Genomic DNA, 26,929 nt, shown 5'->3' on the forward strand with positions numbered 1-26,929 from the left:
GCGGGGCCGCTTCCCCCGGCAGGGGGGGCCGGCGGGCCGCGGCGGCGCTGGGCGCGGCCTCCCGCCATGGGGCCGCGGGCTCCCCGCAGCCCGCCCGGCGGAGGGGCGGCCCCCGCGGGGCGCCGCGCTGCCGCCCCCCGCCCGGCGCGGGGGCCGGGGCGCGCCATGGCGGCGGCGGGGGCCGGGGCGGGAGCGGGGCGCCCCGTGCCTGACAGGAAGCCCGGCGGCCCGGCGCTGCGCGGGCGGGCTCGGCCCTCGCCTCGCCTCGCCTCGCCTTCCCTTCCGCTCCGGGCCGCGCTCCGCCCGCGGCGGCTGGCGGCGGCCCCTCAGGTGTGCGCGGCGGGGCGCGGAGCGGAGCGGGGCGGCGCTCCCCTCGCCCTCCGGCCCGGCCGCCGCGGCTGCACGGCGGGCCTGTCACGTGGGGCGGCGGCGGCGGAGCGGCGGCGCTGGCGCTGCGGTCTGTCCTCTTCCACCTGCCCCGGCGCCGGGAGCGCGGGCCGGCCATGGGGCTGCGGCGGCGGCGGCAGGCGCCCGCGCCACTCCCGGCCCCCCGGCCTGCGGGGGCACCGCGGGCCGGCCGCGCCGCCGGCTGCCGCGGCTCGGCGTAGAGGCGAGGCGGGCGCGGAGCTGCCGTGGTTCCCCCCGCGCTGAAGGGCAGGCGGCGGCGACCCGCCATGGAGAAGGCAGCGGCCGCGGAGCTCCGGCAGGGCGCGCTGGTGCCGCTCACCGCCATCTGCCTGGGTGAGTGCCGGGCCGGCCGCTCCCCGAGCGGCGGGGCACGTCCGGGCAGGGCGGGCGGGGGGCGCGGGCACCTGCGGCGGGGCTGCCGGGCCCCCTCCTCCGGGGGGGGGAGTTACCGGGACGGGGCGAGGACACGCCAGCCGGGTCGGCGGATCCCCCCCCTCGCCCCTCCGCTTTCTAACGGGGCGGCGCGGCCGCGGGTCCCGCAGGGCGCCGGACCGGCTCGCCCTGCCCGGCGGCTCCCAGGCGGCGGGGAGGCCGAGCGGAGTTCTGCCCGGTCCCTGCCGAAACCAGCTCTTTGCCCTTGGCTTTGAAACCTTTGCGGTAACCCCGTATAGCGCTTAAAAAAAAAAAAAAAAAAAAGTTTAGGCGGTATCGGTGCCTTCTCCAGACTTTCACTCTGCGAGGCGCGGTGCGGGCAGCGGCTCCCGCGGCCGTTACGAAACTGCCCGCGGTGCCGCCGCGCCGGCCCAGCGCTCGGTCGCCTCTCCCGCCTGCCTGTCGCTTCCCTGAGTGGAGAAACACCCCCCTCCCGCTTGCCTGCCATGTTCTGCTCTCCTCCCTCCCTTCTGCTTGAAGCGACTGCTCTCCGCTCTGCTTCGCAGCAGGTGTTAAGTTATGGCAACGTGATGAAGCGCATTACTGGTTTCCAGTCTGTCAGTCCTTTCTGTCAGGGAAGATGTTTTTTGCTAGGGAGAAGCGTTGACGCCTGTGACTAGAACGAGCGAGCGAAAGGCCCCGCGTATTTAACAGGGGCACGTAGAAATTGGGAGTTATTAAAGCTGACTGCTCCGTTCCTGCGCGCCGCCGGAAGATTCTGACGGAGCAGCGCTGTCGGAAGCGCTGCGCGCAGCCTTGCCGTGCTGGGGCTGCTCGGACCTGTCCTGACACTTACCTGCTAAACTCTTGAATGTGCTAAAACCACAGCTGTTTGCTACTAATGTGGATTAGAGTTCATTTTTAATAATCCCAAGTGGCAGTTAGTATTCGGTACATAAACGATCAGAATCTGTGGCCAGACTGCTCATTCTATTTTTGTAAAAGTGTTTTTTTAACATCAGTGCTTGCCTAGAAAAATGTAGGAAGTTGAAGTTTAAAAGCTGCTCTGGTTACTTCAAATGTATCTATTTTAATTAGCGGAAGTGCAATGTAAAAAGCTATCTAAACTACAAAACAGTCTGAACATCCGTTCTAGCTAGTACAACTTTTTTTTGCAGAGACTTAAAGGGATGTCAGAGATGTGCACAGCACCAGGATAACGTCTGCTGCGTTGTTTATTGAAAGTTAGAGAAAGATACAAGTTTCCCCCATATCTCTGAAGTTCTTGGGTTTTTTTCACGGCCTGATCAGACCTTTGTTAAAGCTGTTGTTATTTCACAGAAATAGCACGGTTATTATTAAAATGACTAATAAGATAATAAAAGACTATGTAAACTCTAGAGTTTAAGCGACAACACTTCTTGTATTTAGCTGTGGGTAATGCCGGGTTGACAGTTTAGTAGATTTCTGCTTTCTATGACTTCTAGAATTTCACTGTCTGGCTCTTCTTTTCAGCTGGAATGAATTCCTATTCTTTGCACAGCTGGCAGTAGTGGAAGTTGAGACACATGAGAGGTGGGAAGCCTGTAAGATACTCTGCTTCAGGGAACCCATGAGAATATAATGCTGCTGCTTTAACTTTCTTTGTATTTTACTTCCTGCTTGTCTGTCCTTTCCTTTCATCATTATTTTTGGTTCCGGCTTCTTGCCAGTCTTGTCTTTTACTTTTTGCTTTCCCGTAGGCTGTATGTGGTGTTTGGTGTCTGTACCAATGCACTGCCACTGAGCGTTGCTGTACGTGATCTCACCTGTAAACTGCTGCTCCAAAGACCGGAACTGGGTTTGTTGCAAGTGTTCTTTCATGAGGCCATTTTGTTTCTCATTCTTGAGAAATTCTGGAGGACATAGAAAGTTATCAAAAAGGAAGTAATTAAAACAGCGAAGCCGATGTCTCTCCTTCTGGCTGTGGGAAAAGCCTGGTAGCCGTCATTTGGTTTGGAGGTGCCAAGATGTAAATTTCCCTTTTGATCCAAATAACCGCTTTCCCAGCTGAAAACCTCACCCTGAGAATTATTTAGCAATCCAAATGAATGGCACAGTAAGTTTCCTACATGGAGTTCAAGCCAGCTGAACTGCTTCTGTTTTTTCTGGTTTTCCCTTAACTCTGCCCAACAGTTAAGAAAAACAGCATCTAGAAAACTTTCTAATATACCTCTCGTCTCTCACCTGTTTTTATTTTGATGAGATTTTCATTTGACAAGAGACAAGAAAACCAGCAGGGAATGGCTGTTCTTTCTTTTGGGCCTCTGACAGTTTTGAGAGCTGAGTGCTTCAGAAAATGCTGATCTACAGCGCTCTTGTGGTTTGGTTTGAGTGAGACAGAGAGCGGGGAAAACAGATACTGGAAACTGTAAGCGTATTCAGTCGCTGGGGAAAGTACCTGATGTGAAACTTAGACTTTATTTTAAAGAACTGTTCTTGACTGCTGACTTCATAGCGTGAAAGAGTTTGAAAACGAGAGCAAAGAACAGCAGCCAGTAGATGTTTTGCATTTGCAGAGGTAAAAGAGCATTTTTGGGGGTTGTCTTAGATATCTGCCAGGCCCGGTGTGCAAAGCTGCCTGTAACTGTCCTTCTGGTAGCAAACTAGGGCTGTCTGTAACAGTCCTCAGAAGAGAGTGATGTGGCTCTGACTTGGCTAATTCCACTCTATCACGCCCCTTGTCTTCATGCTACTTATTTCCATTTAAAGGGGATAGGGGCCCCTCATCAGCCATGCGAGGGAACCTCTGCTTGGGAGCTCGTGTTCTGTTATGGCCATCGGGAAGATTCGGATAGGAAACATGAAAAAAAGATTGTAGAATGGTAGTACAGACATAGACGTTTCCATACGATGCATCTTCAAACACTCCTTTCAGTTGTGGTGATAATAGTTATGCAGAGTATGTTCATGTACTTTCTTTGGAGAAAAAAAAATATTTTAATTTTAATGAAATTAAATTTGTGACTTAATCACTGGTTAATTTCTTCTCAGTCTTTATGACTGTATTACTATGGTTACAGGAATAGCGGTGCTTTAATACTGTGTGAGAAAATGCTGTGTCGCCTTTATTGCTGTGATCCGAGGTTTGTCACAAACGGACGTGCTGCTCTGTCACAGCGCAAGAGTTAACAGAGCCGAGCCGTTTCCTGGTACCGGATGGTAGTGTTGCTCCTAGGTGCGCTTGCTGACCTATCCGAGCAAGCTAGCACTGTGAAACAAAGGAAATAATTCCATGGCATGTTGTTATTATCATGTAACAGATGTTGCTGTACATTAATTATGTAATAAAATCAGTGCTGTTAAGGTCCTTTGAACATCGTGTTAATGCTTATTGACACAAATCTGCAGCTCAGGCCTGTTTCTTCTCAAGCCACAGCATAGGTACGCTGCCATTTAGTTGCCCTCCTTCCCTTGCGTGTTACTAAAAGCTTAATCCTGCAGCCGCTTAGAAGGAGCGAGAAGTCGCTGCCCTTGCCCTTGTGGTAGTACCCTGCAGTCCTCTGCGGTGGGTGACGCCAGGAGCGGCCGTTCTCTCTGGTTTGTAGGGCCTGGCCTTAGCCCGAGGTCTGTAGCAGTCTGTGCGCCTGGCGAAATCGCTGTCTGCGTGTAGCCCTTGGAGCTCGGGCTTCAGGAAGGAGTAAGTCTGAATTGTGGACATCCAGATGTAAGTCAGGGAAGGACTGCTGTAGGCACCTGGGCTGCTGTGATTTGGCGATAGCTCGGATCCGCCACTGACTGAAAACCATGACTGGGCTTGAACTGGCAAGCTAAGGGATCGTTTTTAGTTTTTCTATTTCCACCCCTTTAGTGGTAGGTACTTTTTTCCTCTTGTGCTGGTTTAAGTTACACCAGAAGGTGGTCAGGGCAATGGTCGTTGTTTTGTGATGTGTTTGGACGGTGTCGAAGACAATGGGGGCCCGCGCTCGTACACGCTACTCTGAGACATAAATAGTGTTAATTGTCAGCAGCTTCCCAAGTGACTGTTGGGAACAGGGACGGTTTCTCTTCCTCTCTTCTCCTATTGTTCATTTTTTAATGATGTTTTTTACTAAATGCTTGCCAACAGATCGACTATAAAAAGATTTAGGACTTAACACATGCAAAATAAAGCCAAAGTGAGTGCTTGGGCTGGGATGTTGTAAATTGAGTTTTGGTAACCTTTTAAAACTTTCTAATTCTTTTAAACATTTGTCGTTTTATTAATAGGCTGTCTTTGTAGATTATAGAATACTGCTTAAAATGAGAGCGGGTAGTGAAATATGCTCTAATTGTTAGAGAAGTGCCTTAGAGAATGTATGGGGAAGCTAATATGGGACTACGTGTTAACGCTGACCTCTGGAGCAACAATGATGCAGGAAAATTTTTTTTGGCAATAACTACTCTTACCAGATCACTCTAACGGTATATACTGTGAGAGGAGACTTCTGAGAAAGTGAACAATATTTGGAAACTAATTTGTAAGTCAGATGTGTGTTGCAAGCACCGCCTCATCCTGTTTTGATTTTACCAGTGGACCTTTTTGAAAACTTCACTGCCTTTGATTAGTCAAGGTAATCATATTAGCTTCAGCGGTTTATTTTCAAGGTGACATTTACTTGAGAGGAACAAACTTTGCTTTACGCAGAGGAGACATAATAAAAGGTAATAATCTCATTAGTTATTTTCCAGCATTTAAGCAGGTAAAGTGACTAGCTGTGATGATGAATGTTTTAGTGTAATTGTTCTTTTGTCTTCCCCAATTAAAAAAAATCCTGCAGAAGAGAACCTAGAATAGATTTGCCGTTGTTTTATTTGGTAGCATATTTGACAGATACTAAACTAACATTGTGTGTTGACTTTTCTTATAGCTACAGTGAAGGATAATAGTTGATTACATGACTTGCCTGTGTAGATAAGCAAAGTTCTTGTTGGAAGATTGCAATGCATTTATATTAACACCCCAGGAAACATCTAGAAATGGTTAACTACTGACTGTCACCCTGCGCCACTGGAACCTGTATCAACCTTATTTTTCTGTCTTTACACAGTGAATTTCTTCCTGACTGGGAAAATAGAAAGTGCTGTTACCTCATTAGGTAAGACATGCTTTTCTTATTTGTATTTATTGTTCTTTTGAGTTGTTACTGTTTCTTCCTGATGTGAAGAGATCTTTTAACAAAACAGTATGACCTTTGTTTGAGAGCGAATAACAACGACGTTGTAGGAAGTTTAGGACTTGTAAGTCTTCTGGGGTTATAGACTCCATTAGTGTCACTGTGCTAGGAAAAAGTCGTAAGCTTGAGGCTAAGGTCATAGTACGTGCTGATATGTTCAGGGGAAAACTCTATGTTTAGAAAATATGCCAGGGAATATCAAGCCAGGGACAGTGGCCCATTCCCGGGGGAGCTAAAACGAGAATGTTAAAAATGTCTTATGAATGTCAAAGTGGAAATTCAACAAGAATCACAGCACTTAGTGTAATTTCCTTCTCTATAGCAGTACTGTGACTTACTGACATGACGGGAACACTGCAATCAGGGTCCTCTTAGTGATAAGGGCCCTCTTGTGCCTGTCAATCCTCAGTCACGTTGGTAGGCATACTTTATGCCCAAAGAGGTTGCAACCTAAATTAAAACAGAAAAACCAAATAAGGGAAACAGGAGGAAAGGAAATGGGAAAACACAAAAATAATTCTAAAGCAGTGGGTTGATGAATGTAGGAGCTTGAGCGTTCAAGTCAACATGGGTATTGAGAGAAGGTTTAAATCAGGAAAAGGTAGTAATTTTATGATTAGGTGACTTCCTTAAATTTAGCTTAGGGGAAGTGGGGATGAACCACATGGGGCATGTGTTGTTTGCAATGTAGTATTTCCATTCTTTCATTGGAAAAAATCTAGAATGTCATCTATGTCCTAGTCTGTTCTGCCTGGATGGTTCTTTGGCTTTTGATGGAGTTTGTCATCCATTGGCTGTATGGTATATGAGTTTACAAAGTGTCACTTGAGTAATTATACAGTGACTGGTGATACTGTCTCGGCCTGAAGTATGTAATACTTCATCCAGTTGGCTTTGCTGCTTTCTAATGCTGTTCTTTTGCTAGAAACAGAGAGTTGTAACATTTGGCTTTTAATCTTTCAAGTATGCTGAAAACCTCAGAGTACTGTAGCCTTCATGTTTTCTTGTCTTGATATAGTTTTGAGTTACTTTGCCTCCTGACAGCATAACTGTAGCAGGGGAGAAAAATGATCATAAAAGGTTGTTGCAGCAGTGTGATTCATGTGTAGCTTCTCTTACCTGTGCGTTGGAGGATAACGGGTTAGGATAGTGCGGTCGTAAGGCAGATGACCCTGCCAGGAATTGTCTCGCAGGAGATGTTCCTTAGGGGCCCTGATAAAAGTTGGGATGAATGCTTGCTGTCCTAAACACGTCCTGACAAAGCAGCTTACTACAGAGTTGATCTCTATGATAAGGTATAGTGTGGTTTCTTTTCAGAAAGCAAGTAGTAGCAGAAATAATGAGTTCTGGAGAATGCAGGTTGAGCCACCATCTCGGCTGTATTTGTACGACTTTAAGCCAGAAAAGCTGCTGCTGACAGGGAGCAGTCCTCCCCCCGAGCCCCCTTTCCCCAGGCTTGCAGTGAGCCAGTTCAGCCTGTTGATCCAGCGGAGCGTGAGCTCGGATTTTGTCAGGTCAGCCAATTGAACCCTTGGGCTGTGCCTTTGCTGGTTCTGGTATTGGGGGCAGAAGCAGCCTGCTGGAGACTGGATAAAGCGAAGGGGTGCCTTAAGTCCTTTTTTCTCCACAGGCGTAAGGGATCTGCCTTAAGCAATGTGTGCAAGCCCTCCTTGAGGGAGCATTTGGAGAACTCGGGGAGAGTTTCCTGCTGACCCTGACATAGCTACTGAGAAACTGTATATTGCCAAGCGTTCAGTTTTGAGAGAAGGTTCCTTGTGGCAGGTGCAAACCATCCTTTATCCCAGAGCAGATGGTTGGGATGTGTCCCTTGGGACTGGGGCAGACCCTGGGGTGTTGTAGAAGGGTGTGAAACTGCAGGATTTATTTTCTGCTGGGATCATCTGAAAATTTTATTCCTGCACAGCTTAGTGCCCCCAGCGCTCTCCTCTGGTGGAGCTCGATGTATGTTCTGTTACAGTCGCTTTTGCAAAAACAGGAGTAATACTATTCATGTAAAGTTTTGGAAACTTTCTTGCAAGTATTTGTGGCATATTTAACTGGCAGGGGAATCTACTGCTGTTTACAGTAGAAGAAATCCATTTGATTATTACAGAAAGAGCCTCATTAAGATTTATACCTGCTTGACAGAAACTCTCTGAACTCAAACCTCTTCAGGCATTTGTTTAAAGTTTTTTTTTTTTAATCTATAAAAGATTCATTATTGTCTGTCTTGAGAATTTATCTTTTTTTAAAAGCACAATCTCAGAAGATTTTTGGTGGGTCGGTTTGCCAATCCAGGGACTGGTATTCTCTTATGTTTCTTCAGTAATCCTAAATGTGGAAAATGTAAGCCGTTTGGGGCTTTGGGTTTTCACTTTTCTTCTGGGTTTGTGCAGAAAGGCTGCAGAAAAAGAGTTATAAAATGCTTGTTGAAAAAATATTGTCACCGCTCTTCTAATGTGTTGTTGCTGATGATAAGGCCTTCAGAATCCAGGACTGTACATTTCTATTTAGAGACTTCCCCTTCCTTTAGATGTTTTGGCAATTTGAAAAGGCTTTTGTTTATTTTCCTTAAGGAATCACACTGTCATGCTGAAGCCCAACTTAATAACACAATACTTATGCAGGTATGTGATTCTGCGAACTTCGTGGCCAGGAGCTGAGGAGGGAAGTGGGGCCCCTTTATTGACACTGAAACGCCAACAGTACGAAATTGTGCCCTTGTGTGGTTTTTCTGTTTTGCTGCCAGCACTGAAGGCTTTGTTTAGTATGGGTTTGTCTTTCAAAATGTGTGCAGGTGAAAGAACAGCTGCTGAAAGCAGCGCTCAGGTACTTCACCTTGTCTGCCACACGGCAGTCAGCGCTCAAGGAGTAAAGAGGCAGATGACTGGTTGGGAAGGAGATCTATTGATTTATTGTAAATACCATAGTAACGAGCTTTGGTGGGAACTGAAAGGCATCAGAAGCACGAGGCAATTAAGTAAGGTTTGGGTAAACACAATAGTAATTTTGGGGGGGTAGATGGGTGTCCCCCCTGAGTTTGCTCTGGTAGGTTTAGGGGACTGTGGACATATCCTTAAAATAGTGTAATTATGTTTTTACATTATGAATTCAGATTAGTGGTCCATTCAAATCAGGAGCCTTTGTGAGAGCAAAGCAGTTGTCTTTTTTAATTTTGAGTAGGGCAAGTCTGAAATAGTTGTGTGTCAGAGGGGTGAAGCCATGGGAAAGTCTTGAGCTACAATGACCATTGCCAGATGAACTGCCCAAAATGGCATATAGTCTCAGTGCGGCCCTTACCTTGCTTACATCCTTAGATTTTCACAGCTACAATTCTTCTGTTAAAATGGAAAATCTTTTCCTTTTATCTGTTCTTCTTTCTATGTCCCATGTTCATAGCAGATCTGCAGTGTTAATAAGAAAAAGCATTTCTCACTGAGAACCTGAACTGTCATGTTACATCAGATCCATTGCTTACAAATTAGGAAACTATACATTATTGCAAAAGACAAAATACTAGTGATGTTACTTCAAAAAAAAGCTGGGATACTTCAAATAACTATTGCTCCGGATCTTTGTAAATACTTCCTAAAACTGAGAAACAAGCATGTGGGAGAATGAAAGCTCTGCTTAACCGCACTGGTGAATGTGCGAGTGGAAGCGCTCATGCGGAGTCACCAGCATGTCAATGGGACTTCATAATGGAAACTAAATTAAGCTTTGTGTAATTATGATTCTGTTCTGTGTTCTAATGCATGTACTATGAATAAGGGATACTAATCCAGAACAGTATTTGGTACAAGGGGAACAGAAATATTTGCAGAACTGTTGCTGGAAGCCTCTGGATAGTGTTGTCTGGTGTGTTTGCTTTCTGCTTTGTGCATTCTGTTTCCTTCCCATTGAGAAGTTTTAGTAATCTGGCAGTTACGAAATGCAGTCTTCCCAGCTCCTTTTATGTGGTTGCTAGCTCTAGGTCCTCTTATGCTGCTGTGATACGTTGATGCAGTGACAAGTGTGTGGAGGAGCACATTTATAGACCTAAACAAACTGAGAACTAGAGTTGAAAAGTCCTGTGGATCTTAGATTTGCTTTTATAATTCTGTAATTGCTTCTGTATCTCAATATTTTGCCAGCATCTAGCACGGGCCCTCTCTGGTTTTAGAAGTGTGATAACAAAAATCTTCTTGGTTTTCATAACTGATTTACTGCAAAATATTTGTCTGGAAAATAGATGTTTTCATGTATTTATGTACTCTCTATGCTTTTGTGGCCTTTTAAACTAGTAGGAATTATATGCATACATTTCAGTGGAATGCCCTGCTTGGAGGGTAAAAATAATGGCTTTTTATATGTTTTGCCTCAGGTAAGTTACTCACCTCATGCTTTTTGTATTCCTGTGGCTCTCACTTCAAAAGTGCTTACTGTGAACAAACAGAATAGCGCTGGGCACAGATTTACTGGTGGGGGGATACTGCAGCCTGGCCCCAGCCCCAGCCAGGAGCTCTGCAGGCAGCCCTGCCACCTGCCTTGATTGCAGCCAGGCAGCTTTGCCAGCACTTCTTCACCTCATCCCGCCAGTGCAGCTAAATCTGATCCCGACTGTGAATTGAAAATGATGCATTTATGTGGCTGAATTTCAAGTAATACTGTAAATCTGTGATTTATAATGCAGTATATTTGGACGTGTATGTGTATGAGGAAACTTGAGGCATAGGCAACCTTTTTTTCCTTGCCACCTTTTTAAGCTACGAGAAAGTAAGCTTCTGTCAAAAACTGGAATATTCAGCTGCAGTCCACAAGTCATCCTCCAGATAGTCATTTGTTTTAAAAATAGTTTTAAAAATATTTTTGGAGACCATTCAGAATAGCTATTGCATTACATAGAATTTCCCTTCTTGCAGTCTGCTGAGAGTTCATTTTCCCATCAGAACAGCTTTCCCACTTGTCCTTGGAACATTTCACTTTCATTTTTTGAATTGCTTAATTACAAATTATAAGTATTTGATGTAGCCTTAATTGGCCTGCTGCTTTCCATAGGAAGATCTGAAAGTGCTTTGAAAATATTGAGCTTTATTTAGCCCTGTTTGCTCCTTTCCCTGTCTGGAAAATTTCTCCTATCTATGGGAGTTCAGAAGGAATTTAGAGTACTTAGTAATGTTCAATGAAAACATTTGACATCGGAGTCCAGTTTACTTTTTTATTGGGGATTTTTTTTTTAACCATTACAAATTCTTCAGGTCTGTTGTATGGTTAGGAGAATAAACAACGTGTCCAGGAACACGTTACAACAAAATGAGCTTCTAGATGCTTTGCACTGAATATGGATCTTCTTCAGTTGCTGGGTGCTGTACCCAGGCTTTGGGAAGCTGGTAAGAAGGACGTCTGTATTATATCCTCTTGGCAGATCCATGCAGTAATATTGATTCTAGCCTTTGGTAGACTCATACAAGGTTATTGATTGATCCTGCATTGAAATGCAGGTTATGCTTATCTACACGTAGAGTGGGTGTCCTAATTAAAAACCGGGGCAGGGAAGAAAGCAGTAAGAGGATAAAACTGTTGACTCTCATTTGTCTGAAATCCCCAGAAAGTGATGAAAGCTCTTGTAGCTAATGTGAATTGTTGATTAGGCAAAGCATTAACAATAATATTTTTTCCCCCCCTTGTTAACAGCTGCTTGCAGTGGAAAACTGGAAGAGCACACAGAGAGACGGGGAGTCATCTATAGTCCTTCTTGGCCATTGAACTACCCTCCAGCTGTAAACTGCAGCTGGTACATTAAAGGAGATCGTGGAGACATGATAACAATTAGGTATGGTTTGATACTCTGTGGAGATAAAGGATTGCTTTGCTGAAATGAAACAAAATGCGAGTTCTTATCTGATATACCAGTATGGGGCTGTTTGTCAGAGCTACCGAATGGTTGAAGGAAGCTGAAGTTGATTACACTGGAGCATGATTGCAGGTTGGGTACCTCTCTCATTTTAGAAATGTTCCACTGTGTCTTGTTTCTGTAGGCTACTTCTGACATCCATTATTATATATGCAAGTCACTTGTAGTCTTTTAATATATTTATCTTCACAATACCTGTGTGAGATTGCATCCACCTCTGATAGATGAGGAGGTGGGAAACAGTGATATATTTACTCACATTAAATAGTCCCCCTTCTCTTCATTGCTTATAAATAGGAATAGGTGAAGGCTATAAAACCTGGAACAGCCTCAGTGGGATACGTAAAATTCTTAGAGCAAAAATGGCTTTTTCTGTAATGTCTTGAAATGGTGCTGTGTTTAATTGACAGTTGAAGATAATCAGTGCTTATTGTTACTTGTTAACCAAAAGACACATGCTTTTCTGCTTAATACTTACTTCCAACAGAATTAAATAATAGTTAGCATTTGTGGCACAATTTCTGCTCGTTCTGTGAAAATACTATTCAGAAAAGACTAGAATATATTACAAATGGTTTGTTAAGGATGCTTAGGCTATAATATCAGCATACTGTGAATGTGCTTAATTTCTCTGGGCTAATCGTAGTATCCTTCTCAAACCAAGAATTTCTTATTTAAAAAATGAAAAAAAAGCAAACCTAGGAAAGGGGTTTTTGTTTGGTTTTTAGTGCTGTTGTATTTGACACCATCTGCTCATTCTTTGCTCAGCTGCTTAAAAGGACTGCAAACCTCTTCAACTGCAGATGCTCAGCAATTAAAAACAAATCTGCCACAGATGGAATAATAGGAGGGCTCCACCATCCGTAGTTCAAAATAGGAGCTACTCATCAAAAGTAAGGAAGTAGATACCTGCCAGCCTTTGAGATCCATAAATAGAAACACGCTTTTAAACCCCATTAAATTGTATTGGACTTGGGGAATTTGTTTCAAAGCAGAGATTGTTGGAAACTCTGAGGAAGCATACAAATGAGACACAGGACTTGGCTCTGGAGAATAGCACTGCAATGTATGCTATGAAAACGTCTCAGAGCTCCCAGTTAGAATTAGGATTCTCTTCTGCACATACGAGTGCAACAGAGGCTAAAGAAATAAAGGAAAGTAAGATGAGGAAACTGGTAATAATGTGTGTATACAGTTTAGATGTGTGCATAGCAATATGATTTGAAAGATTTCTTCTTAATGGGTTTGTTTGTCACTGCCGTATCCTGCCCTCCTATGCACATGCAAACAATGGGAGCTACGTGTTTACGTCCTAGGGAGTAGTGTTGCGGTGTTACATTTCTGACTATAAATGTACTTGGAATGACTCACTCCAGTGTATGAAATGCGAAATGTTACAGCATCAGAGGATTTCTTTAGAAGGTTGTAGCCCTCATAATGCCAAGGATATAAAAGAAGCAGCTGACTTGCCTAGGTTAGCATGGCATAGGCAGACTGGGAAAGAGGGTTCAAATACAAACTTTTTTCCTCTTAACAGTTGGGTGTGCTTCTTGTCCTAACAGCATGCTGATACGGGCAGAAAAGAGTAGCTTTTTAAATTTTCCTAGGAAAATCAAACACAGTTCTTGTGATAACATCTGGATTTTGAAAGGTTTAAAAAAACCCCACCTCGTTTGTGTTACGTTACACTGAATGCATTTCCTTTGATCTTGAATTCTCATTGACAGTAAGACAGAAATGTTATATAAGCATCATATTTGAGATAGAGCAGGAGTCATTAAGAGATAAAATTGCAATTGAAAGTAGTTTTGGTTTCTAAAACATTTGCAGTTGGTAGTCATTTTTTATAAACCTATTATTCAGCAGCTTTCAATAGAACAGTGCCCAGATCTACATGTGGATGTAAGATGCTGGCTCCTGTGGGCATGTCCTTTAGAAGCTTTGTCTTAATACCTACCTTTCATGTGTCTGTAATGGTTTTCTTCATATACTCACATTTCCATGCTTACTGTTTTGCTTTTATAGTTTACTTTTTAGAAATCCTTGGGGGAGACTTCACAAGAACAGGAAATATATGTTCTTTGTGCTTATATCTCTCTGTTAATTATGCACATTTCGATACTTTCTTCCAAGTTTGTGTGTCTGATGAAATGGTGCTGTTGAGACCTGGGAACAAGTGTGTAGCTACTGTTTTCCAGGACTATGTTGTGTCGCTTTAGACTCAGGTAATCAGTCTGTTAGTTGTTGTTTTGGAAACTACTTGATTTTTCCTCCCATTTTCTGTATTTTTATGCCTGTTTTCACAGAGGACTACATAAAAATCCTGTAAGATCAGATAAAGATGCCATACGCAGTAACTGCCTTTGTACCATCCTTTACAGGCTTTATATGTGTATGTTTCCTCATATCTGAGAAAAAGATCAAAATCGTTTTTGTTTAGCAGTTGCTGTTACTTGATGGTTGTAATTAGCCTGATGTGGTAAGAGTATAAGTGAATTGCATTTTATCATAGGAATTTATGGGACTGAGAATAAAATGTTCTCTGTGTTCAGAATTCAAGATAGGAGTGTTGAAAAGTGATCTACTTAGTGATCCACTCAAGCTGTCTCTTATTAATTGAGGCAGGATCACCTTCATTGGCTTTCACTTCAGTGATTCACGTCATTGGCTTTGAAAAAAATTTCAAAGATACCATCTGAGTTTCAATTTCTGAGTAAAACTGAGGCCTGTTCATGTAAAGGCTTGCTGGTCTGTAACTGTATGAAGAATTAAAGGGACTGCTTCATAGTCTATTTACCAAACTGTCAGTGTTCCAGAACTTGACATTAATTAGAAAAAAACTCATAAATACCCATTTATTTCATTCAGTTGCATGTGCTCAGCTTTTGAAAACACAGCCCCTGTGTCTCTTGCCTAAGGTTACACAGTTAGCCGGTGCTTGGGAGCTGGGAATAGACTAGAGCTTTCCTGACTTCTAGGTCCTTGTGCTTCAGTGGTTAAGCAGAAGTTTTTAATGAGCCAATTAAGTCATCAGTTGTTCACAGTCTGCACTTGCTGTGAGAGGTTGGCAAATAGAAGTAACTTTCTTGCTTAATTGGCTGGTCTGTTTTATTTTGGGACTGTGCTCTACTGATCTACCCATACTATTTATTCTCCCATTTTTTAATGAGTTTAGAGGGCCAAATCGGACATTTAAAAAATTTATTTATTTACTAATTACTTTCATTCAGATTTTACATCTGCTGGGCCTCCAACAGTTTAGCCTTTTTTTGTTTATATTCCTGAGCATCCCATGTTTGTCCTTTCCCAGTTATTAAGAATGCTTTTTTTTTTTTTTTTTTTGCTTTAATCTGTAGCTGCTCGTGCTTAAATTACTAAGAGGGTTGTAGGGAATTCCCTACGTTATTTATAAAAGTACTTTTTTTTCCTAGCTGCTACTGCTCTTTTCAGTGCAAATGGCAAAAAGCTGAGCTCTGCTAAGCATTGGTTTTGCAGGTAGCACACTTTTCTCATATTTTCAGAGTGTAAATGAGTATTTATGATAAGCTGGTTTAATGAAGCTCTTTCCAGCAATATAAAAATACTTGACAGTTAATAGGAAAATATCATTGTAGGCTACTGTTGCTTCACTTGAGTAATTTTACAGGCAAGATCTGATATATATGGCCGATCCTGTAATTTTCTGTAAGCTGCTGGAGTCCTGCTCAGTATTGGAGGTAACCTTTTTTCAGTATCATACCACTGAAAGAAAAATCAGATTATTTCACCTATTTCTGCAGAATTCTGTAAAAACAGATTTAGTGCTGTTTTTTTAATTCACATTGAGTTGTTCTGATCCTCAAAAGTTTGAATGCTTCCAGTGTTTAATAGACTATTAAACTCCTGTACTTTTGTATACAATTAGGTTTTTTTCTTTTTTAAAGGAATTAGCTGTGGAAGAGATGTTCCAAAAGCAAGATAACTGGAGTTAGTGCTTTTGAATAGCATCTTTCAGAAGGAAGAAAACCTGCAAAATTTGGTCCGATAATTTTGATCTTTTACACCAATCTCCTCCTCTATTCCTGTGTTGTGTTGGAGATCCACAGGTAGCAGTGAGAAGAGCTTAAGGGCCAAAGCATTTTAAAGGATGTTCTGTGTCTTAGTGATGGATGTTGCCCTTTGTTAATAGTGCAGTTCTAAGTACTCGAAACACCAGCATTTGACTCCTGCAGTATTGTGCCTGAGTGCTCCTCGTCTCCCTGCCCTCTGACCTTGGGCTGTGCGCTCTGGTCGTGGAGAGGAAAAAAGCCTGGAGGAAAGCCGGGTTCTCCTTCCCTTTGTTGTCAAGCACTGAGATGGCAGAACAGAGGAGTGCTGCCCTGTAAGTGAAGCTTGTGGGTGAAGGGGGATGTTTGCATCCCAAGGAGCAGCTGCAGTGCGGTAGGGAAGGCTGTATTTGAGGGGTGCAAAGGCTGGAGTTTAGTGCCACTGTGCGCTGCAGCTTGCGTGGTAGGATGGACCTCTGGGTCCAGGTCCCACTCTTTCAGATGCATCAGAGGAGTTTGCTGGAGTGGATTAGTGGCCGAAAGGGCCAGCAGCCTCTCTACCTTCTCCCACTTTTCTTCCTAAACCTTGTGCTTCCCTGCCCAAGATGTTTAAAAATGCTGCAGTACTGACTGGTGCTGCGTGAGGTATGGATGACGTTGTCCATTAGTACTCTCTGTTCCAGTATGACTGTTTCTTGTTTTAATAATGGAAAATGACATGGGTTTTGGATACAAAGTGCCTGAGACCTCCCTCAAGAACCGTAACTACAGACTTCATTCAGTACTTTTCCAAAGACTGTAAGATGTTTCTACAGTCCTACAAGCAGTAGGAGCACAAGACTTTGTCCCTTATTTCCACTGTATACCCTCAATCATTCAACCATTGGGCTAATCCTTTTGAGAGAAAAATTTGCATTCCAGTTTAAGAAAGTTGAACTGAATAAGTGAATGTCCCTGTGCTCTATTTTGTGGGTAGCAGGATTAAATTATTCTTCAGAAGACTGTAACAACAGCAGCGCTAGATCTAATTACAGATGATGAAAGAAATGAAGTAGCAGAGGTTGAATGCACTATTCAGGACTCTCAGGTAAAATAAATCAGTGGACTCTTTAATGTCAGATTAGTGTGGCAGAAACTTCTGACACAAAACCTTGTTGTTGCTAATGTGTTACAAAGCGAAAACCAATTGTATCTATTTATATGTGCACACATGTGTATTCACATTTTTTCGTGTTTTGTTACAAAGGAGTGTTTTTTTTGTGGTGAGATTTGTTGATGGCTCATTCAAATATATCATGCTTTTCGTCTTAAGTAAAATCAACATCAATTTAAATGGGGCAAAATTTGCCTCCAGTGGAGACAATAGAACTTAAAAGGATGCTGGAGGGGAGTGACAATGCCTTAGTCAAAGCAAAATTTGTTCAAAATATGTCTGTTGATTGGTTTGCATGAGGTAGAACATAATTGCTTTGACTTTGCTTTTGCCCTTAGAAGAAGAAATTTTATAACTGCTATGGTATCTATTATATATTTTCAGAGAAATTGTGTTTATTCAATGGTGTTTGAAACTCGTAGGCACCTGTGATTAAGATGCTCACTGTTTTTTAGAAGTTCATTCTTGTGAATATTCTGTATTGCCCTTTTTTGAATACCAAGGTATTTGTTTCAGTAGCTCGTGCATCCCTGAGAGGCATGGTGTTTTTAGGGAGGCTGTTAAAGATGATACTTCCTTGCAAGCCTGTTCTGTTTCATCACCCTTGTACTCAGTTGGTTTTGTGGCTAAAGCTTGGATTTCTTAGTGGAGAAGTGTGGGATTCTGCTCTGAATCTATTTCAGATCCACAACTGACACTCAGGAAAATCGGTTATCCTCTGTATGCCTGTGCTTCTGCTTTGGAAGGTGGGATTACAGTTTCTTCCTCTTGCACACTCTTTATAATAAAGCAAAAAAAGCCCTTTATTAGCAATGTACAATACTACGTTCTTAAGGTGCAAGTAGAAGATGTTGTTAATTATACACAAATACAGGCTCTCCAGAGATATTGCTATCATCTGCAAAAGAGTTTGTAAACAAGGCACGTGCATGTAGCTGATTTTTCTGTTTGTTGGAATCTCCCCCCCCCCCCCCCCCCCCCCCTAGAAAGCAATGCATTTTAATGTAAGGTGCAGCCAGCTTATTATATAGGCAAATTCTCCCCTGGGTGTGTGCAGTCTGTGTTGTGTAGCAACACTATGGGTGAATTATTTACCTGATAGACAAAAATAGTTCTTTTCAGCAGAGTGGGGAAAATGAGCGGCTGTGGGACTTGGCTGGAGTGCTGGGAACTGGGTAGGATAGGAGAACAAACTGTTTAGCTCTTTAAGGTTGGTCCTGGTACTTCTACAATAACTATAGAAGTAAGAGATCACAAGATTTAGTAAGTGATCTTGTTTGTATCGCACAAGCAGAAGTTTTCTAGTCATTGCCCCCACCCCTTCCCAGTTCTGAGTTTTCATTTCTTGATTTAGAGACTGTTACCTTTTCTTAAAAAATTTTGTTGTTGGGCAGATAGGTATTTCTAATACTTATCCAAAAAATCTTTATGACAAGAAAACCCTACAAACAGTCCTCCAAGTAGATGATAGAAACCCTTGTTGATGTCTGGTATCAAAATGAGTTAAAGAGAGCAAAACCGATGTGGTAGCTCAGTAATGCTGTCTCACATCTCTTGCAACAGACTTGATGTGGGTGCCCATAGTTTCACTGATGCTTTGTATAATTCCTTTTCATGCTGTAGTGCCTGTTCATACACTTTCTTCGTCATTAAAAAGTTTTTTGCAGAACACCTGGGACAGATACTCTTCAGTTTACCTTTGCGTGGCTGAATACTTAAATCTTTTCATTGTGACTGCACAGTTGTCTAAAACTTCCTTGCAAAATATGCTGGTTTCAGAAGCTTGATGAGATCGCTTATAGCAAAGAATTAGGTGCTGTGGGAATATTTCTTTCTTCCCAGCGGGGAAGACACATAGAGCATGGTAGGAGAAAAAGAGTTAGAAAAGGTGAAGGACACATTTCTGGGTGGATTGTCCTTGCCTGCACATATGTTGTTGGACATCTCTTAGTTTCCATTTTAACTTAACACTTTCAGTGCTCTCTTACTTCTCATTCTCTTGCTGATAATTTTTTTTTGAGGCTTACTAAGCCAATATGTTTGGCAGCACCTAAAGGTGTGTGTAGGCTGGGTCTCCTGCTTAAATGAATTGGCTGGTTTATGTAGTTGCTGCTCTTTCCCTTTCACCTTCAAACAGCAAGATCTGGCAGGCATTGACAGCCTTTTGTAAATACACAGTGATATTGGAAAATTATCTTTCAGTTTATCTTTTTCAAATAATTTGTCTTTTGTGTTTGTGAAAAGTCCTTTGTGGAAGGAGGTCTGTATTTTGTAGTAGGTTTTCAGCCTTTCTGAAACTTCTGTCTAGGTATTTGCATGGGGTACGTGCAAACTTCTACCAAGTTAATTTTGTGTAGCTGAGTTATATGAAAGAGGACCAGAATTCATTTCTAAGTGTCCTGAACAGTGTGCCCTTTCCTAATGAGCGTGCTTCTCTGTGCAATGCTATTGTCATTGCAGATTACTGAATGCATGGTTCCTGAGCTACAGGTTAGGGAGTGTTATCTGGTTGTGTTCAGTGTTCTGCAAACAACTGGGGCGCCTCTTTGCACTAGGTGAGCTCCTATTGAATAATCACTGGGCTTGGGGCAGCGGAAGGGCTGGAGGTTTGACTGTAAAAGGTTGTAGGCTTGCTTGGTCTGCGTTTGCATTCACAGAAAGGGAATATTTTAGTCTTTGAATTAAAAAATAATAGTGCTAGACTTTAGGTTCCATTTCCACCCCCTGCAGTCCTGTTCTCTTCTTGCCTTCTCCCTGCCTATCCATAGCTTGAAGAGTTGATTTTTGTCTCTCATATTTATCCCTCTAGGGTTCTTTGTACTGCTCCCTATTGTTCTTTTTCCAAGACAGCAGTCTCTCCTCTCATCCCATAGTTTCATAGCTTTTAAGGTTGGAAAAGACTACTGAAATTAATCTACCTTCTGTATAATGTATTCTGGAATTTTGCTTTTAGTCTTACCTGTATTTTAGGAAGCAGTTTTGTTTAAGGAGTCTGAGTAAAAGAGGAATCATCCTTTCAGCTTTTGGAGCTACTTGGCATGCTGTTTATGCCTGTGAGATGGGTGCTGTTTGAAATTGGGGGAATTTGAGTGCTCTGTTTATATGTACTCAAGATACTGTAGGTGTTTCATTATCTTTGAATTTGATCTCTTTATGTCAGCACTGCTTGGTGCAGAAAGTCAGCTGTTACAGTCTGTTTTTTCTCTATTTGGCTTTGTTCCAGATGCATATCCTCTTTGTAACTTGTGTTTTCTTTTGTTCCTAACAGTTTTAAGAACTTTGATTTGGAAGACTCTCCGAAGTGTGCAGTAGACTGGTTGATGATTGGTCCATCTTCCAAGAGGGAGGAGTACAAAGTGTGTGGATCTTCCATACCTCCGTCTTTCATCTCTGCAAGGGACCATGTTTGGATATTTTTTCACTCAGATGCATCAAGCTCAGGACAGGCTCAGGGATTTCGCCTTTCTTATATTAGAGGTAAAACCTTACAGTTTTGGTGGCTTCACTTATACTCCTTCTGAAGATGGTATATTTTTTGTTGACAGGAGTCTTGGGCCAGTCTCAATGACTGTAATGTGTTAGCATGGTAATACTAATATTATTATCACTTGGCTCTTTAACAGTATTCCTGACTGACTTTTTTCTCCTTGCCCTCTCTCACAGGAAAGATAGGTCAAGCTGCATGCCAGTCAGATGAATTCCATTGTGCAAACGGAAAGTGTATTCCCAGTACTTGGAAATGTAATTCCATGGATGAGTGTGGTGATAACTCGGACGAGAGAAACTGCACTGTCCCTCCAACAGAGCCTCCGTCCAGCATCTGTCCCTCAGGAATGTTCCAGTGTAGTGCAGCCCACTCCACCAAGTGCTTGATGAACGAGCTGAGGTGTAATTCCGTTAAGGACTGCAGTGACGGTTCGGACGAAGATAATTGTCCTGATCTTTCCTGTGGTAAAAAGCTGGGTAATTTTTATGGATCTTTTGCTTCCCCAGACTTGTTCCGTGCTGATCACAGCAGATCAGACCTTCGTTGCACATGGTACGTGGACACACAAGATAATCGACATGTTCTGTTGCAGCTTGATTTGCAGTTAGGCTACAATGACTATGTAAAGGTGTATGATGGCATCGGAGAGAGAGGTGATAAATTAATGCAGACATTTTCGTACCACAACAATAGGCATTCGGTGAGCGTGGAGTCGTCGAAGGGCCAGCTCACTGTCTCATATCATGCCCGCTCCAAGAGCATTGGCCATGGGTTCAATGCAACCTATCAGGTGAAAGGCTATTGCCTTCCTTGGGAACACCCTTGTGGAAGCGATGAGGTGTGTTTCACAGATAAGCAGCATTGTGATGGCTGGTGGCACTGTCCAAATGGCAAGGACGAGGAGAACTGTCCCGCTTGCCAGAAGAATGAATACCCATGTGAAGGAAACAGTGGGCTTTGTTACTCAATACTTGACCGCTGTAATAACCAAAAGAACTGCCCAGATGGCTCGGATGAAAAAAACTGCTTTACTTGCCAGCCAGGAAACTTCCATTGTGGTACAAATCTGTGCATCTTTGAGACTTGGCGATGTGACGGCCAAGAAGACTGCCAGGATGGAAGCGATGAACATAACTGCCTGGTGATCGTTCCCAGGAAGGTCATCACAGCTGCTCTGATAGGGAGTCTCGTGTGTGGCTTGCTCCTGGTGATAGCACTGGGTTGTGCATTTAAATTATATTCTCTGAGGACCAGGGAATACAGGTAAGCATCTTGCTTCTATGATGCTTTAGTAGCTGTGGGAATTTTTCCTTTTTGTTTAAAGGGAAAAAAGTCAATTGTTAACCAGAGAATTTGCAAAATACTGTGAAATCAATCCAAGGAATTGAGGACAATTAAATAGCAGTCACAGCATTAGGCTTAGAGAAAAGTAGTTAAGATTTTGGGAAGCAGTAAGGGGAACGTCAGCTCTTCTGTGATCTATGAGAAATACACATTTATTGTGCAGCCTGGCAGAACCTGTATCTAAATTAAAACTGTTTTGAGCAGTTTCCTCTCCCATCTCCTCCTGCAACAAACCCTTTGCGCTGCTAAAAACTGAATGCTGAATTGTTACAGTGAAGTCTTTGCTGAATAACTGAACTGAGTAACTCTCCCCCTGCCCTCCCCAAATACTCTAGTTCTCAGTTCCACTAAAAGCGATGTCCTGCAGTGGCAGGGCCTGTTCCGAGCAGGAGTTGTTTACCTCCACTGTTCCCACTGGTGTGAGCTGTGCCCCTTTCCCCCGTCCTGTGTGCCTTGCTGTATGGATAGTGCATGTGTTCCCACATCTGTGTTTTGTGTGTTTGTGCAAGCCTCGTTCTGCCCTTTGGGAGAAAGTCATAAGGGGCTTTTGGAAGCCCATCTCTTGTCATGTGCACCAGCTCTGTGCCGTGCTGCTGACACCGTTTGTGTTTTCAGTGCAGTGTGCTTTACATTCTCTCCTGATCAAATCTGCATGATTAAGGAGCTGGAAACCAGCCGCTGTGCTATGTTGGGAACCTCGGTGCCTTGGTTCTGGCAGGACAGCCAAAGCTCTCTGCAGCTGCAAGCTGCCCCTGTTGTGTGATTGTTTCCAGTTCTTAATGTTGTCTTTTCCAAAAATAACCTTTGGGCCCTTGCTGAACAAGTTACCACTGTTACGAGCATACGCTGGCCGATTGAAAAAACTTCAGTTGCCACAGAGTCCAACCTGGGACTGCACCAAAGAGTTTGCTGATTTGATTCACTGATGCTTATACCCTCTGCTCTTATTCCTTTTGTTTATTTTAGCATCCTGATGAGACTTTCATGGAGCCTAGTTGAAGGTTTGCGTTTTTGCTGCTAGCGTGAAGCCCTCTGCACTGCTTTTATACATTAATGTGAGGGAGGCAGGACAAACTGACTGTTCCTTCTCTTCCATGTTTTCCCTCTGGTTCTGTTTCCAGAGCATTTGAGACCCAGATGACGCGACTTGAGGCAGAGTTTGTGCGGCGGGAAGCCCCACCCTCCTACGGGCAGCTGATTGCACAAGGACTTATCCCCCCAGTCGAAGACTTCCCTGTGTACAATGCATCACAAGTATGGAGACATGAGTGCCAATGAACCTATCAACAGCCAAACTACTATAAATTAGATAGAATCCATCTGGAACTGTATTCTTTCAGTAGCTGTGCTAATTATGTAGAAGTCATATAAAAATGAAGAACCACAGTTACACATCTTGGTGCTATGGGTAGTTTAACACATTAAATGTGTTTGCTAGGGAACAGCAGTGAGATAAGCACATGCTGTTTTGCTGTACATCAAGATAGAATGAACAGAGACAGAGAGAAAGGTCAGAAAGTAAATAGAAAAAAGGCTTTTCAAGCTGAAACTGTAAATGTGCCTGAAGCAATAAGAAAGTAAGGTCTCTAGCAGTATTTTTTGGAAATTCTGGGATTATTTTTCATTTACAAATACATCACACCGGGAAGCCATTAAGTCATTTTGATGTTTCATTGCTGAGTTCTCGGAAATCTCCTGTGCCCTGTCAAAAGTACCCAACTGTGATACAGTTCCTAGTGTGATAAAGCTCTTGTAGTTTGTTACTCAAGTGGAGAAGTAGTTTGCCTTGGCCTTTCTTCTCTGCTGTTGTCATCAGCTTTTGAGGATTCTCTGCTATTGCTGATGGTAGAGGACTCGGTGATCTGCAGTCTGGTTCTTTAGTGGTGATCTGATCGCGTGAGTGGAGCGTCTTCCTGGGCAGACAAGTAGAGCTTAAACTCATAAAGGAAACACTTTAATGGAGAGTCTTTTGGTGCAGGCAGAGCTGTCTTTGGTATTCTTAAATAGTTCATTAGAAAATACGCATTTAACAAGGAAGTGTAGGGATCAAGCCTGAGAATTCTGGTAAGGTGGAGATATTAGCGGAAAGAACAGGGTTTAGGAGGAGTCTTTTGAGTATGTGTGAAATCATAGTTTGTTACATCTGTGTTACAGGCTTCTGTGCTGCAGAACATTCGAACAGCTATGAGGAGGCAGATGAGACGACACTCGTCAAGACGGAGCTCGTCTCGGCGGCGCTTGGGCAGGCTCTGGAACAGACTCTTCCACAGACCTCGGGTGAGAGGACAGATCCCACTCCTGACGCCTGCCCGCACTTCACAGACTACACTGGGTGATGGAATCATCAACCGTGCTGATGGGACTATTCAGAGTCCTCCACCTTCCCCTGAAGGACCTAGGTTAGAGGCAGATGCCCATGGCCAAGCCAGGGGCCTACAAGAAGCTGGATGTAGCAGCTTGCAGCCAGAGACTGAAATCACAGAGCCATCGCCTTCTAATGTCTTACCGAATACTTGCACAGCTGCACATGCAGAGCCTGAGGCTGGACACGCTGATAAATCTTTAGGTGCTGAGACCTCTGGCAGTGAGCTTAAGCAGTCCAGTAAAGTGGATTCAGGAAAGGCTTTCAGAGATCCTTTGTCTGAAAGTGTTACAGAAACGATCCATGGAGGATCAGCATCCAGGAGGACTGTCCCAGAGGGCAGTAGTTTAAGTAGAAGTCATCCGCTGAGTGAAGAGCCATGTAGGTTACCCTTAAAAAAGTGGGAGTCTGCTTATTCAGACAGCCCCATGAATGTTCATATCCAAGTGGATGGACAAAACCGATGTTGCCCTAATTCATACCGGGAGGAGCCTTTGGGTATTCATGCGGCTTGTTGCCATTCTGTGGAAGTGCCAATGTTAGAGTCCTCTACTCCCCTCTCTGAAATCAATACCAGTGATGATGAATCTTTACTTGTTTGCTAATAAAAGTTTTTGATTTGGCCCTGTAAATTTTGTAACTTCATTGTTTGTATGACAGTGCACTTTGATGATAGGTGGTATGTCTGTGCTCTCAACTTTGTCTCTTAAAACCAGTGTGCTTTAATCCCCCAGGGAGTACAGTACAAGACTAAATGGGACAAGTTTTTGTCTTGGTTGCTATTCCTGAAACTCCAGTGGGGCAGAAGTAGGCCAGTATGCGATGTCAGGGGCTAGGAGAGCAAGAATGTGTCACTGCAGTTTGGAGGCACCTCCATCCTCTGGTATTTCATCTGTGCATTTATTCACTCTGCATTCAGGGAATTAGTGTTTCTTTGGTTTTCAAGTGGTCTTACTGAAACTAGACAGGACGCTGGTGGAACCTGGGACAGGCACCAGTCATTGTAACTATGAGTACTAAACTAGAAATAACATTGTTGTCTTTTTAGACATCACAATTTAATTAAAATTTATAATTTTAATTACAAATACTTAGAAGGAAATAAAATCCTTTGTAACTTCCTCTTTTTAGAAATTGTTCACTTCCTTTGCGTCCTTCAGAAATGTTTTGATGGCCATATGTACCTTGAGGCATCCACTAAAACCAAAGTTTCTGTATAGAATACCCAGAATGATACCAGGTTTCTTATCTGCTACAGCTTTGTAAGAAAAGATTAGCAGTGTTTGGTGCATTGAACCCCAGTTGCAGTAATATTTCTTCTTTGTGTTGTCGTATGTTACGTTCTCTTCACAGTGATGTTATGAAGGTTGAAGACTTGTTTGCTTTTTCCCTACCCTCTTTTTCCCCTCCTCCCTTCTGTTTTCAGGGACTTTCATGATTATACCACTTTGGGTGCGCCCTGAAGGATACTGAGGCTTCAAAGCTCCCGTTGGCTGCACTAGGAAGCACTGAGCATTTGGTGACTGTTGGGTTCAGACTTCTATTTTATTTTTAAATAAAACCTGCTTCACAAGTTTGCTTGTAAATCTGCTACCTAGGTGCAGATGTATAAATAATTTTTATTTTTAGAGATTTTGTTTGCTTTTTTTCTTTTAAGAACTGAAATAGATCAGTGCCATTTTCAAAGCTGACACCGTGTGGATTGTACAACACTTAAATGTAAACTGGTGCCTTTTTGGTTTTTAGAGTGTAATGAAAAGCAAGCAAGTTATTTACCTGGAAGGAGGGTGACATTGCTTAACCAGGAGTAACTCAGTGCAGAATGACAGAACATGACTGTGCGATAGCTTGGCCCTGTTGCGATGGATGGGGCATTGGCCAGGCTCCCCCACGCTCCAACAAGAGCTCTGCTTCCGTTCCCCTGTGCCGCAGTGATAAACTAAAACGCTTTATAGGGGAATTAACAAGGAAGTTGATGCTGCTGCTCTGTACATACCCAAGTGCTCTGAAGCCTCTTTATTGCTGTAGGAATTCAAGTCGCCCAAAGTTATTAACTGAACTTGTAGACTTGAGGTGGACCTGGGCTCTGCTGTCCACTGGACCCTCCTGGCTGTGAAGGCAAACAGGCTTTCGCAGTGAACAGTTAAGTTTACATCAAAGTGTCAAAGATTTTTTTCCTTTAAATGGGCTATATTTTGCCCTGGATCTTTTACTAGGACTCCCTTTGGGGGAGTGCCTTAAAAAGAACAAGGAATAGGACTTCGGCTTTACTGAAATGTAACGTGGAAGAATTAAATTGAAGTTTGGTGGTTTTTTTTTTTTTCCCCTCTTCAGTTGCAAATTGGTTTCATACTGTGCATTCCAGAGGCAGAAGATTCAAACTCCTTAAGGGCATTAATAGCAGGAAGGGCTTGTGGCAAAATGCGCAACAAGTGAGAGTTGTAGTTACATTAAATAATACTGCTCACTCATTTTTTCCAAGTGCTTTTCCGATGAGAATTCATGTCATCAAAGGGAATGTAGTTTTGAAAGAGATCTTGGCTTTTATACCATTTGTAAACCTTTTAGGTACATTCCACCTTTGCAAGGCCATGTACTGTAGTCATTACACTGCCAGGGTTGTTTGCATCTACGGCTACAGGTTTTAGTGTCTTTTTTTTTTTTTTTTTTTGTCTAAAGGTAGTTTTAAA

At 43.1% G+C, this 26,929-nt stretch overlaps 1 protein-coding gene across 4 annotated transcripts; it reads left to right on the top strand.

The window, feature by feature from the left end:
• Positions 1-552: 552 nt before the first annotated feature.
• LRP3 (LDL receptor related protein 3) lies at positions 553-26,929 on the top strand. 4 transcript variants are annotated; one of them, XM_082320745.1, is made up of 7 exons: positions 553-741; positions 5,850-5,897; positions 11,649-11,787; positions 20,315-20,523; positions 20,710-21,796; positions 22,999-23,131; positions 24,032-26,929. In XM_082320745.1, the coding sequence occupies exons 1-7, from the start codon at positions 675-677 to the stop codon at positions 24,842-24,844; spliced, it is 2,496 nt and encodes an 831-aa protein (XP_082176871.1). In that variant the 5' UTR covers positions 553-674; the 3' UTR covers positions 24,845-26,929. The 4 variants fall into 4 exon arrangements, with proteins under 4 accessions (XP_082176871.1, XP_082176872.1, XP_082176874.1 ...); XM_082320747.1 differs by lacking the exon at positions 553-741 and adding an exon at positions 1,015-2,878; XM_082320746.1 differs by lacking the exon at positions 5,850-5,897.

This window comes from Platalea leucorodia (genome assembly GCF_965183815.1).
Source record: "Platalea leucorodia genome assembly, chromosome: 8".
In the NCBI taxonomy this organism is placed as follows: Eukaryota; Metazoa; Chordata; class Aves; order Pelecaniformes; family Threskiornithidae; genus Platalea; species Platalea leucorodia.